The sequence below is a fragment of the Melitaea cinxia genome, chromosome 4, assembly GCF_905220565.1.
Source record: "Melitaea cinxia chromosome 4, ilMelCinx1.1, whole genome shotgun sequence".
Classification (NCBI taxonomy): domain Eukaryota; kingdom Metazoa; phylum Arthropoda; class Insecta; order Lepidoptera; family Nymphalidae; genus Melitaea; species Melitaea cinxia.
In genome coordinates, this window is record NC_059397.1 from 18684519 (window position 1) to 18698887 (window position 14369).

Consider the following 14369-nt stretch of genomic DNA (forward strand, 5'->3'; position numbering starts at 1 on the left):
AGCGCCATCTAGTTAGATTGCAATGTAATACTATCGATGTTAATGTAACAATCTATGTAGTTTCTATAGTACACGCTAGGTGGCTCTGTTGTGTGACAAAAACAGCACATATTCGTGACGCTAATATTATTATTATTGCGTTTCATCCGTAAAAATTATATCCTCATACGCCCAAAGAAGTTACGCTTCAAAAAAATTGTAATATTATGTTGTTATTTTTTGAGCGACAATCACATCTGCGCAATTTCTATTATGAATGCAATATTTAATCTGTATACCCAGTGATTTTTATATCGTTCAATATAGTTAAATTACCTCTATTGCAATATTCATTATAATTATTAGATATAATATATTCAAAGCGGATTGTTTATTACAATCAAGAGAAATCTGTGTTTTGATTTTATAGTTTTATTAATATTTGTAGTAGCGATTTATATTGTTGTTTTTGATTTTGATTGTTGCAGAAATATTAGATGTAAAAATATTGTTGTGCCATGTTTTTTTTTTGTATTTTTATATATTGTAATGACACATAAAATAGACATTAGTCAATACGCTTCCTGCACAATTAGTTAATTAAATATTACTAGAGAATACGATAGCAGTGTCAAATTTGTATATAATATATATTATTAAGAATAGTCTTTATACTGTTGTACATCAAATGCTAATTTTTTGTAAATATTCAAAAGCGAGCTATACATAGCTCGGCAGTAGCTAAATATACGCAGATGGAAAATATAAACGTGATTACAATTGTAGAAAAGTCATATATTCGTTGATATTATTTTAATTATATTTAGTAGATAAAACAAGAAAGTAGTTGGAAGCAGACCCATTTGTGTATAAAACTTATTAAACAAATATTATCCATAATCTCTTTTTACTGTCAAATTTCGCTCTTTTAAATTTTGTATGTATCCTATTACGTTCACTGTACTGGGATAAGTATGCAGAATGACATGTTATTAGGTAATTTGTTTTATAATTAGTTTATCCGTTGTACAAGTTACAAAGTAAAATCAAAAATTAAGCATCGACAGTAGAGTTATATTTTAAATTGTATTTGCAAACGAAAAAACCCACTTCAATTACCTCGACCGTATTACAAAATGGATTTTAAAAAAAAATGTTCAGTAAATGCGCATAATTAGAGATAGCTAGTGAGATCTCTAATTTGAACAGGACCACATGACAAGCATCAACTTTTAATTGAATAAAGAATTATCGGTATATAAGTTCACTCAGTAAAAACTCATGATGTTATATTAACACACAAAAAGGTACGGTCGAATTGAGAACCCCTCCTCTTTTGAATTCAGTTAAAATAGATAAATATATATGTACATAAAAAAATTGTACCTAGCATGATTACGTTGAAACTTTACGCATTTACCTATGTTATTGTTTTTATAGTTATATAGTACATATAATTTAGTGTTTATAGAAAGAAAAAAAAAAACATGTGTGTGTGTGTGTGTCAGCTCCGACGCATGACTGTAGTTTAATCCTTCAGATCGACTGTCTAAATAGGCACAAAAAAGGCTTACTTGTCTAACAAAATGATTAAAAAAATTTGAACACAGAACACACAGATTACACACAGAATGTAATACCGCCATCTATCGGTCGGTAATCGTTTATTAATATTTTACATTATATTGTGTATTTTTGGTTATATATTGTTATAAAAAATGTATGTATTAGTTATAGTTAATTATAAAAATATTCAACAAGATCTGTTATAGTGCACACATTTTGATTTAAACGAAAAGATCCGAATTATATAAAAAATATTAAAAACATACAGGATATTTTTATTTTAGTTTTTAAACTAAACAAGCCTGCCGCCTGAAAGTAAGCGATAGTGCTAAGCTCCATATGTGTATGTGGTGTGGGCAGGTGAGTATCACAAGCACGTTGCCTACTTTAAATCCCCCAGGAGCTCTGGTCACCTTGCTTACCACAGGGATACAACGCTGCTTGAGAGCTGTATTTTTTAGCTGCGATGTTCTGTAAGTTTCAGATAAATAAATAAATAAATATCTACACAATACACACACGGTCGTCTGTTTCTAAAGTAAGCAACTTAATGCTTGTGTTATAGGTAACAGCCGACTGGTATATAGCTACATCTTTTTTTTCGATAATCATACTTATAAATAATACATATATATATATATAATTTATATTACACTCAGACTCGGGGTGGGAGTCGAACCCACAACCCTCGGAGCCGAAAGCAGGGTCACTACAAAATGCGCCAACAAGCTAGTCACAACTTACTTCGAAAATATAGATACTTTCCTATTTGGACTGTTCTCCTCGAACTCTATATTTTAATTGGGCTGTTAATAAATTATTTCATTATTTCCTCTCCAAAGGGAATCATGCTCATTTCGGGAGAAAAAGTTCAAAGTACTGGATTGTTATATTTATTTAAATCATTTCGTTTAAATTAATACAAAAGTATTAACTTTACATGCCGCCTGGCACAGATGTAAATGAACAGAGGCAAACTAAAATTGAAAGAAAAATACATTTTTTTGGCTTCAATCAAATCTCTTTTCTAGACGCATTAAACATACAATACTTGTAGATCTCTCTGTAGCGTGTGAAACCAACATCCCTAAAGACCACACAATAAAATTAAATAAATATTACGACCTAACAAACGAGCGTAACAAAAATGGTTATCCTGTTAATTTATACGCGGTAGAAGTAGGACCGAGAGGTATACTAGCAAAATCTCTCTATAATCTTCTGAAAGACCATGGCCTGTCGAGAACTGCAGTAAATTTTATTTTAGAACGAGCGTCTAAGGCTGCACAAAGAGGTTCCTACCAAATTTGGCTAGGCAGGGCGGGAAACTCGAGCAGTGAAGGTGAGCGTTGACGCGCGTCTCAAAGGGGGCTCCTTAAACCTACACCTAGGTCGCAAGTCCTGAGAACTGCTCTGCTTTTCTCCTTCTGCCACACGATGTACCCGGCAGCCGCACGGTGAATCCATGGAATGCTAAGAAGTTTGTCTCTCATTAGGCCCTGTTTATAGCTTTAAAATAAATAAAGATATTTTTAGTCTGTCACATACGCCAAGTATTACTACTTTTAATCTTACAAACTAACACTCAAACATCGAAAAAGAAACAGTGCGAAAGTACGTAACAGTTATACAGAAGAATACGAAGATTTGTCTTTATATCATCGACTTCCAGTTCGAAATATCCAACATACGGAAAATATTTTCGGAGATACGGTTCTCCAAAATATCCTACATTCGGAAAAAGTAGTACAATTTAAAACGACTTTTCATTGTTTTTTTCTTTGTTCTAATATACTGTTTTGATTGAAATTGTGAAATCCCACGTTGCCTGGTTCGGAAAGTTACGTAGCGCGCTACAGTTGCTGGTAATTCAGATTTGTAGAGGTCTTTTGTCGTGAGTTTGAGGTGAGGTCGTTTGTTTTTAGTGTTCTGTCAATGAGAAAGTATATACTACAATTTTTGTTGAAGTAAAACTTCTTTACGTACGCTTGACTGCTGATAGATGCGTGACGGGAGCGTTATGAAAAGTGTGATCGGGTGAGGCGAACGGAGCAAGAGAGAGAGGTGCGAGCACACATTTTCTTTCTCTCTTTCTCTCATAACCAGTTACGTTTCGTATATCTAAGACACAGTGCAGGCCTATTGTGTAGAAGTTTTACTTCAGTCGTGTGGTCCAAAGCATACGTCTTTATATTGCGTGAGCGATTAAAATAGTAACAAAGACTGTAAATAAAAGGAATATAATTATAGAGATAGTTTAAATATCATGTAGTCTACACAGATATCCTTTAAATAACACGCCATAGTTTAGGAAAAGTTCATTGCACTGCGTTCTTAGTTTATTTGTTACCATTTCCTTACAATTCGGAAACCGCAGCGCGAAGCCCGCCGCATTGCAGGGCGCTCTAATGTTATTATTAAACCCTTTATTGCAGACACAATAAGTGTGTGCCGACACGTGACTGGAGGTAACTTTTTAATAACGGTTATCGTGTTGTTTAAAAATTAAAATATAGTATAAATTATTTAAATTATAATTATACCGTGAATAAATTATAATTTATAATTGTAACAAACAAAAAAAGTTACTGAAAGTTCGTCTTTCTTCTTCTCTTCTGAAAAAGAAAATACTTGAATGGAAAAAGATTTTTTTTACACACAAAATATTTTTATCATCATCATCGTCATCGGTTCAGCCTATCGCAGTCCACTGCTGGACATAGGCCTCTACAAGTTCGCAACTAAAATGGCGTAAGCTCATGTGTTTTGCCCATAGTCAGCACGCTGGGCAAGGGTTAGTGACCGCCGTGATACTTGACATAATAAACCTAACATACAAAATGAAATAAAAATACGTAGTAGTTATAACAAAAATTTTATTATATTTCTTAGAAAAAGAAATTCATATTCAACATTGGGCTGAAAACGTTCTAAAATAGAATTCGCTGAGTTCGAAATTTTCCTGTCACCTGTCTGTCAATGCGACATTTGTAATCATGAAGTTATAAATTGTATGAAATCTTTTTTATTATTATATTACGTGTTTATGTATATAAAAAAAAAAATGATGAAAATGACAATTTTATTTCAGGATAGTTATTAATGTTCGGGGTGTTTCCACTTCTTGAGTATATTTATAATTAAGATTTATTATCAAGTTAAAATAGTATCAGAAAAACACATTTAAAATACTTAACGAAACATAAACTTAACTAAGTATACGTATGTGTAAGACACAGGCCTTGTCTTTTATCCTATTAGTCGCAATTAAAATAATATTGGGATGTTAATCCTTTAAAAAAAATGCGTGTCATTGTATTCTTGACGTTAACGTGACAATCTTGTTAAAAACTCTTCTTACAACATATCATAAGGGTAATCATTTACTTCTAATTCACGCTTAGGCGTTTTGACAGAAACATCAAACTTAACAGTAAAATGTTTGAATCGACCCGTAAAATATTAAAATTGAATAATTTTGGTGTGATATCACGTCTTCATGATGTGTCCATATATCCAATCCCATATGACAGGGCTGGAGAGACGAGTGTAGACGCCGGGGAAGTTGCCGCGTGCACAACCGAGTCCCCACGAGACCACACCGATGAGAACGCCTTCTCTGACTAAAGGCCCTCCGCTGTCACCCTGGTGATAATATTGTAATTAATCAGCCTTTAGTGAATGAAACCCGTGTAATTTGGCTGTTGTATTTGTTTTGAAAAATTTGAATGGCCTGTAGATTTTTTTTAAGAGTTGGTATCTACAACAAGTCACTAGCGTAACAGCTACCTAGAGTGTTCACTGTCCCATCACACCATCATTATCATCGTCAAGTCATTAAAGTATAACTTTAAACAATAAAAATATTATATTCATACATCCCGACTTTAGATAATGATGATGGTGTGTTGGGATGTATGAATATAATTTTGGTATTGCTTAGAGTTATAACAAGTTACTTTAAGCGGCCTTTTTTACGTCGAATAGCATAAATTATCTTGGTGTATAAATCTTATCTATAAAAAGAGTCAGTTATTATTTTATTAAAATATTATTTATCACAGAAATGATTATCGCATAATTGTGTTTGCAGACAAACGAAAAAAACCGACTTCAATTACATCGACAAGTAATTCAACGTAGATCGACGAAAAAATAGTCAAGTAACTACGCGTTATCAAAGATTACTCAAAAAGTAGTTATTAGATCTCGATAAAATTTAAATGCGACATGATAAACATCAGCTTTTGATTAAATTAAAAATTATCAAAATCGGTATACCCAGTAAAAAGTAATTGCAGATTTTCGAGAGTTTCCCTCGATTTCCCTAGGATTCCATCATTAGATCCAGGTTTCCTTATCAGGGTACTAAACTTGGGATATCTTCTTTCAAACAAAAAAAGAATTATCAAAATCGGTACATCCAGTAGAAAGTTATGCGGTATAATACAACGTAGGTCGACGAAAAAAGCGTCAAGTAAAAACGCATTATTAGATATAACTCGAAAAGTAGTTGTTAGATCTCAAATAAATTTAAATGGGACCAATTGACACACACCACCTTTCTATTAAAAAAATTTTGTCGAAATCGGTCCACCCGGTCAAAAGTTCTGATATAACATACATAAAAAAAATACAGTCGAATTGAGAACCTCCTCCTTTTTGGAAGTCGGTTAAAAAGAATGGTAAATTAAGGTTCGAGATTTTTACAAAACTACATTACATGACAAGCATCAGGCGAAGGCTGGGTAAAAGATCCAGCGCAGAACATGGAGGCAGGATCTATCGGGTTTCTGTCGAGACCGGAGTTGCGGCACAGTTTCATAGCAATTGTCATTACAGTCGACGATTGTAAGAACATTGCACTTGGACCACCTTCCTGTAATAGTAATGATCTCTTTATTAAAATTGACTAATCATCTAATCTGTCAATCCAATGCAAAGTGATGAATAAAACGCAAATATCCTCCATCAAGCTGGCAGTGCAAAATTGGCAAAACAATTTAAATTAGCATGAGATTGTATCTAAAAAGTTGCTAAGAAACTTTTAATATCCCATGGAGAAGATTTCTCTCCTTAGACCTAATTTTAACCCCACCCCCCGCCAATGGAATAAATATAGTCTGTTTTAGAAAAGTTTATTTACATCAATAATTCAAGTGGACAGCCAGTCGGCGAACTGATCGGATCAATTCATTTTAAGCTTAATACACTTTATTTTAAAATTTTACTTACTCTCAGTCTTCCCCATCCAGAAACTATGGCAGCCCGGTCTGCTGGAATCCTTGTATTCTTATCCACCATTCCGATTGGGAGAACTCTTGCTGAGAAACGAAGCGGAGAGTACAGTTTGATCAGACCTACATCATTCACTTTCGTATTCCTGGAGTATTGCGGGTGGACATAGGACTCCTTCACGTCATACATCTCCCCTCCGTGGGTTTTCCATGAAGACCCAAGGCGAACACTTAGGTCCTTTGGTTGAGGTCTGTGGAAATAATATTAAAATACATACTTTATTGCTATTAAGTCATCTGATATGTATGTTCTAGGTTACCATGAATCTATGGGGTTTTTGGTTTTTCAGACAGAATTTTAGAGGTCTACATATGCTACAGAGGTCACTATATACTGCACTAGCGGTCGCGGGTTCGATCCTCGCACATGACAAACATTTGTATAGGCCATATAGATGTTTGTCGTGGTCTGGGCATTTGAGGTTGTGTGTCGTGTGGTTCCAGACTCTGACATAGAAGAAAGTCCTACTGGCGGCCGTTGAGTGTGAAGCGTTTATTTATATTGTTTATTTTTCTTTTATTTTAAAAGATATTTTTTAGTAAAATTTATAATACGAGTATATATTATATTTTAAAACAAATTAATCAAAACGATGGTAGTAACAACATATGGAATAAACATTATGTAGTTTAAGTAACAAACACAATTGCATTACATCATAGTTACCAAATAAAACGTAACAGTGAAATAAAAAATCTAATCACAAAAATAAAAATAAAAACAATAAAATTGAATATAGAATAAAAAATGATTCCAAATCTTCAAACATCGAAGTAAAAGCATTCAATCTAGCATACACAATACTCGTATAAAGTAAAGAAAACATGTTCTTAATATCCCAAAGATGTCCTATCGTCTGCGAACAAGCTCACCATTCGTAGAAAACGTATCGCTTCCAAAGTATTTGATAATAAATTTCTTTAGAGTCGTCGTAAAGATTCGAAGCACCTACATTGGACGGGAAAAAATATACCCGTGTTTCTCTGCCACCCCGGAGGCTATTGCTATTTTGCATCGGAAAAAATACAATTCACCCCTCGAGAATAAATTGAAATTGTGGAAGGCTGCAATTCACGAGGGGCGAGGCGTAAAAAGAACGTACTGTGTCCGTTTATCTTCACAAGCGACAATACTGGGGCAATGCTTATGAAATGTTCGGATTAATGCGGGCCTTTGATGCGCAACTGAGATTATTTTGTTGCCAATAAAGTTTATAATATTTTATATAGGGTGTAGCGTATTAAAGTAACAATAATAATGAATGTATATTTAATGTTTTTAAACTATAAGCTACGGTAATCGCTTACCATAAAGTGAGCCGTACGCTTGTTAGCCGAACAAAAAAAAAAAAAAGAAATCTGTGCTAACGGGTCGATCAAAATAGATCTGTATCTCGTTTTATGTTTTTACTGGTACAAAATAGGATGTGTTAATAAGCGTTTTAATGAAGCATATCTTTTGGTTTATTTTGGACATGAGAATAGCTCTAATATTTTGCCTTTTGTCGCAAACTTGTAAAACATTCACACAAACCTTACATATTGCCATTCAAACTTTCATTTTCTATCCCCTATTGTCAATTTACATCCTCGAGGGTAAAACTTTTACAAACTTTGAATGTCATATTTATTTATATCGTATCAACAGCCTAAAAATAAGTTTCAAGCTTCTAGCTCTAAAAATGACGATACTTCCATACTACTTTTCATCCCCAACTTTTAACCCCTTACAACCCCTTTTTCGCATTAACAAGTAACCTATATCCTTTTTCATGCTCTAGACTATCTGTGTACCAAATTTCATTTAAATCGGTTCAGTCGTTTTGCCGTGAATGCACGATTAACAGACACACAGTTTCGCATTTATAACATTAATATTAGTAGGGATATGCGTCATGTGTGTTTTTTATATTATTGTCTGTTGGTGACAATGCTCCGTTTCAGAAACGGTTTGTCAAACTTCGCACAAAGCATGTTCTAATTTTAACTATTCGTAAGAAAATCGTACTGTTTATTGAATATGATAACCGGACTTATATCTGATAATCTGAGGTTTCAACTTCTGTAAAGTTTATATCATAATTCATTGTAACGTCCCACTGTTGGGCATAGGCCTCTTTCTCCATATAGGAGAAGAGTCGGAACTTAATCCACCACGCTGCTACACTGCGGGTTGGCTACTGTAACAACCGGGACAGCTTAACGTGGAGACCAAAAAAGACAGACAAGCGACATAAGAACAACCAAAGACAAGTCCATAAAGTTGTAATGTTAAATATTAACAATTATTAAAACTAACCGCAAGAGGCAGTGCGCGGCGGTCAGCAGCCAGAGTTCGGTGATTACAGACCCGCCACATATGGGGTACGTCTTTTCCCTCAACGACACTTGCCAGGGTACCGCTGCTATTGAAGTGTTCACTCCGGAAACAATTCGCCTTGTTGAATCTGTTATACAAGAACCTTTTATTGTTTGTTGTAACCTGTTTGATGTTGTATAAAATATCTAACCTTTGAAGTATTGAATACAATCAATTATACGTATGAACTAAATTATTAAAACCTGTAACAGAATGACAACAGACTATATTAAAATTGTTACAGGTACAATTTTGAATATTAAATATATTTAGAAATTTGTTTTGGGCTATTTTTTGAATCGAAAACTATTTATATATCACTTTTCCCTATTTATTTTATTAAATATTGTGTTTTTATTTTTACTGAGCATCATGCTTGACTTCTGAATGGACTTGAATGAAACTTGGTATACTTAGTAGGCACGGATTACTTATATTCATAAATGAATTCCAGTTATCTTGGGACCGCTTCCGCTTCAGGATATCCCACTACTGGGCATAGGCCTCTTTCCCCATGTAGGAGAAGGATCAGAGCTTAATCCACCACGTTGCTCCAATGCGGGTTGGCGGATATATTCCCTACTATGAGTAACGATCGCTATCAGGTGTACATGATAACAAGCGGGACCGACGGCTTAACGTGCTCTCCGAGGCACGGTAGGGAGACCCAACTAGGACTGCACAAACACCCAGACCACAGCAATCACCTTTATGGCCAATAAAAATGTTTGTCATGTGCTGGGATCAAACCCGCAACCGCCAGCGCAACAGGCACAATCCATAGCTATGACCGTTGCGCCAACGCGGCGTTATCTTAGGAAAAAGGTTAAAAATTATTATAAAGACCTTAGGGTACTTTACCTCTTCTAATGGACTCCGCGTACGCTGTAAATGTAGAACAGATTTTAAAAATAAAATAAATATAGCAAACTTATTACGAAGTTCATCAACCTTACAGAGCTCTGGTCACCTTACTCAGCACAGGAACACAACACCGCTCGAAAGCAGTGTCATTTAGCGGTGATCTTCTGTAAGGTCGAGGTACTTCCCCAGTCGGGCTGCTCCATATTATGAGCAGGATATTTCCTGGTACCTTCGACTACAGTATTCGCTTACTGTTAGGTGGACTGTATATATATTTGAAACAGATTACATAAAAAGAGTTACATAAATAATGTTATCAATACTATTTTATTATTATTTAGTCCTCTGCCCAAAGGATGCCTGGAAGAGATTGCTGTAGTAAGGTCGTCTGTTGCAACTGATGCAAATTCTATTTTTATATATCTATTTTTATATAGTGTGTGAAAGTGTAAATAAATAAATAAATAAATATTTTACTTCTCATGTTCTAAAATATTAATTACATTTTCTTGATAACAATCCAAACCTTACGTTATCACAATACTGTTTTAATATTTATAGAAGAATAAAAAGTGTAATATAATAAGTGATTAGCCAATGTAATCTTTATGAATTGCTCCCATAGTTAATCCCAAATTGTAATCCTTTTCAAATAGAACAGAATTGTTTATTAAATAGGGAAAGGGTCGGTTCAATTAACAAAAGCCCTATAAACTTATTTGCCATAAAAGCTCCGCTGACTATTTCCGGCGCTCGTTTACAGAAATTACATAACAATAATATTACAACATCAAAATTAAAAATAGCTTTAATTATATGACAACAATATTACAAAATTAAAAATAGCTTTAATTACATGACAATAGTATTACAAAATTAAAAATAGCTTTAATTACATGACAATAGTATTACAAAATTAAAAATAGCTTTAATTACGTGACAATAATATTACAAAATTAAAAATAGATTTATTCAAAAATGTTTTAAAAGCACTTTCGAATCGTCATTTTACAAATTAAAATTTTAAAAGTGACTATTATTTTAAATAGTGAATTTACCACCGATTCGGAATGTTGATTCTGCAGAGAATAATCGGTAGGAAACATTGAAGTTACTTTTTAATAAAAAACTGTATTTGACTATAAAAATTGGTAGTATCTTGTATGAAATACGTAAATGAAATATAATAAAAATTTATATGTCAACTAGCTGACATGGCAAACTTTATATGGCCATATTTTTTTTGTGAATTGTTTGATTTCTGCTTAATTTTTATTCATTAAAACCTTGCCCTGACAATCGCTTCAGTTTGTAATATCCCACTACTAGGCATAGGCCTCTTTCCCCACGTAGGAGAAGGATCAGAGCGTAATCCACCACGCTGCTCCAATGTGGGTTGGCGGATATATTCCCTACTACGAGTAACGATCGCTATAAGGTGTACATGATAACAACCGGGACCGACAGCTTAATGTGCTCTCCGAGGCTCGGTAGGGAGACCCACAAGGACTGCACAAAACACCCAGACCATGGCAAACAGTTGTATGGCCAATACAAATGCATGGCCCTGACTATACAGAATAAAAAAAGAAAAAAGAAATATACAATATGGTCCAGTGGTTAAAAAGCTATGTTCTTATCATCAACCATTTCAGTGATTTCAGTGATTTTTAGTCATTCGTCTATACCTACTAATATTATAAAGCTGAAAAGTTTGTTTGTTTGTCTGTTGAAACGCGCTAATACAGCAAAAACTACTTCGATTTGAATTTTTTTTTGTATTGATTAGTGCACTTCCTAGCATTACCTATATAACCTTTTTTATCCCCAAATTGACGCGGGTAAAACCGCAGGGCAATGCTAGTTTTCATATATACTCGGTACATATAAGATGACCAGGCAAATATTATTCTACCATATGGATAAGGAACATCATTACCACTTAGGGGATGTAAAGTTTATTATGACATATTCTTAGACCTACCAAATAATTCAGAAAAATTAGTTAAGTATCGTTTCGGAGGAGTTCGATCACAAGCATATTGACACAATATTTTTATATTTTTATATATTCATCATCATCATCACTGGCCTTAGTCCGTCTATTGCAGACGGATCAGGTAAAACGCAGAGCTAAGCTCTGCGCCACCCTCTCGACCTCACTGGCTAGGTCCACAGGAACGACGAGTCGATACGTGTGGAGCCAGTTCGGCTGCAGGAATCTTTCGCATTTCAGAGCTATGCGACGAATGCTTGACGGAGACCCCTTTCCGGGTTTCAAATGAAGTTTACCTTCTCCAGGACCCTGATGATTTTATATATTAGATATTATAGATTACAATTACCTGTCAATTTCTTTAATAACGAATCGAAAAGCGTTTTATACTTCCTCTGAACTCTCGTTTCGTTCAGGAACTTGAGTATATTGTGTTTGTTGCTCTCCGCTTCTCCGGCCAGCTCCGAATAGTCTATCACGATTCTACACTTCACTGTACTTTGTCTGGCGTTAGATATAGACAATACTATCACTGTATATAAAGTCTGACATACAATTGACATGATTATAATCAAAAACTTTAACTTTTATGACTGTTACTTTTTAAATTTACGCAAATGTAAATACAAACGTATTTAAATTGCATTTTATGAATGTGTACTACAAATTCTTTCTTATCTATATATTTTTTCTTATCAATTTTATGAGATTTTCGTTATAAAATTAAATTAAGAAAACTAAATAAATTACGCATTTGATTTTATTTTCAATCACTCAGTTAAAAAGGTAAAATAAATGAGCATGAAATTAATTTAAGTTGTAAGCGATAGTGATCTTTCACTTCAGAATAAACGAAACGATCACGATTAACGTGTTTAATAATTAACGTATATTTATTGGAAATTTGATACGAGCACCTTGTTAAGACTTATTATAGACTACGTACAAAACTTTTTATAATAAAACTTTTTTTTAAAATAATTTTATGTGAAATTTTTTTAACAGTCTTGTTTTCTGAATTCGTGAACAAATTATAAAATATATTTAAGATTTTATGAAATCCTTTAACCATTTTCTATTTAAATATACAGAGCTTTTAATCTCAACAACTACAGAGTTGTATATTCAGTAGACGAAAACAATTCAGACGCGTCTGATAGAAAAGATGAAAAGTAAAAAAATTGTGTTTTTAATTAACAACCTAAAAATTGAGAAGTTATTAAAATAACGTAATATTATGACCGCGAAGTTACACGCCAATGAGTCGCCAGTGCAGTCCAGGCGTTTTGGTAGACTGGAGTAATTTTATAGTATGTAGTTTCGTACTATTTTTTAATATTTATGAAAACTATTGTTGCCTATTTATATTGAACTAGTGGTTACTCAGAGGTCGAAATTCAACCATAATTAAAAAATAAAATTAAAGAAAACCAAAAAATAATGAAAATAAAGAACCTTTTAAAAAAATAAATCAATTTGACTACAGACTTTGACAATCAACAAAATTATATGCGTGCGTGCGTGCGTGCGTGCATGCGTGCGTGCGTGCATGTGTGTGTGTGTGTGTGTGTGTGTGTGTGTGTGTGTGTCGAATACATGGTAGTGTGTGTAATGTTTTTTTTTATTGATTTAATATATTTTTATGTAATTTAATTTTTAAAAAAAAATTTGAATTCAGCACTCCTTCTCTATATAAACTATAAGTGTGCGAAATTTCATACTCCTCCGTCCGCGCAATTTTCGTAAAAAGGCGTACAAAGTTTTGGCTTCACATATATGTAGATGATACTCATTCCAAATATCTATTGTTTTATAAACAATTATTCTCTCTGGTCACCTTAATCACCACAGGAACACAAAACTGCATGAAAGCAGTATTATATAGCTGTGATTTTCTGTAAAGTCGAGGTCCCCAGTCGGGCTGCGCCACATTATGAGCAAGAAATTTCTTACCTCAGTTAATACTCTGTAATCTGTTCTACCATATCGCTGGCCCCGGGCAATAAAGCGGTATACGCCGGTTACACCCTTTTTAATGTTATTTAATTTTTGGCTTCTCTGAGTATCAATCTATCACTCTTATTTTTTTCAGTTTTTTTTATTAATATTTTGTTAGAATAAATGACAATAACCGTTTTATTGCATGGATAATTCTCTTACGACTAAGCTATGTATTATTGCATTATTCTTAAGAAAAATAACACAAAAAACCGGTGAACATCTTTACAGTAATTGTTAATGATCTTGCAATTAAAATAGTATCATCTATGAATTGTATTATACATTTTTTTAATTATTTCATTAAAAA

General features: G+C 33.6%; 1 protein-coding gene across 1 annotated transcript; it reads right to left on the minus strand.

Annotated features, from left to right (window-relative positions):
* Nucleotides 1–5034: 5034 nt before the first annotated feature.
* On the minus strand, nt 5035–12624 carry LOC123670465 (trypsin delta-like). The gene is made up of 6 exons (XM_045603959.1): nt 12411–12624; nt 10063–10086; nt 9142–9289; nt 6781–7033; nt 6269–6424; nt 5035–5190 (listed from the first exon to the last, which is right to left on the minus strand). Exons 1-6 carry the CDS (start codon nt 12622–12624, stop codon nt 5035–5037), a joined length of 951 nt encoding a protein of 316 aa, XP_045459915.1.
* Nucleotides 12625–14369: the final 1745 nt, after the last annotated feature.

What these genes read in the sequence shown, in the direction of transcription:
- LOC123670465 (XM_045603959.1), bottom strand. Translation starts at nt 12,624, where the DNA reads ATGTCAATTGTATGTCAGACTTTATATACAGTGATAGTATTGTCTATA. An exon ending in GTTATTAAAGAAATTGACAG is followed by an intron (nt 10,087 to 12,410) that starts GTAATTGTAATC and finishes CTACATTTACAG; the next exon opens with CGTACGCGGAGTCCATTAGA. An exon ending in GCCGCGCACTGCCTCTTGCG is followed by an intron (nt 7,034 to 9,141) that starts GTTAGTTTTAAT and finishes TTATTTCCACAG; the next exon opens with ACCTCAACCAAAGGACCTAA.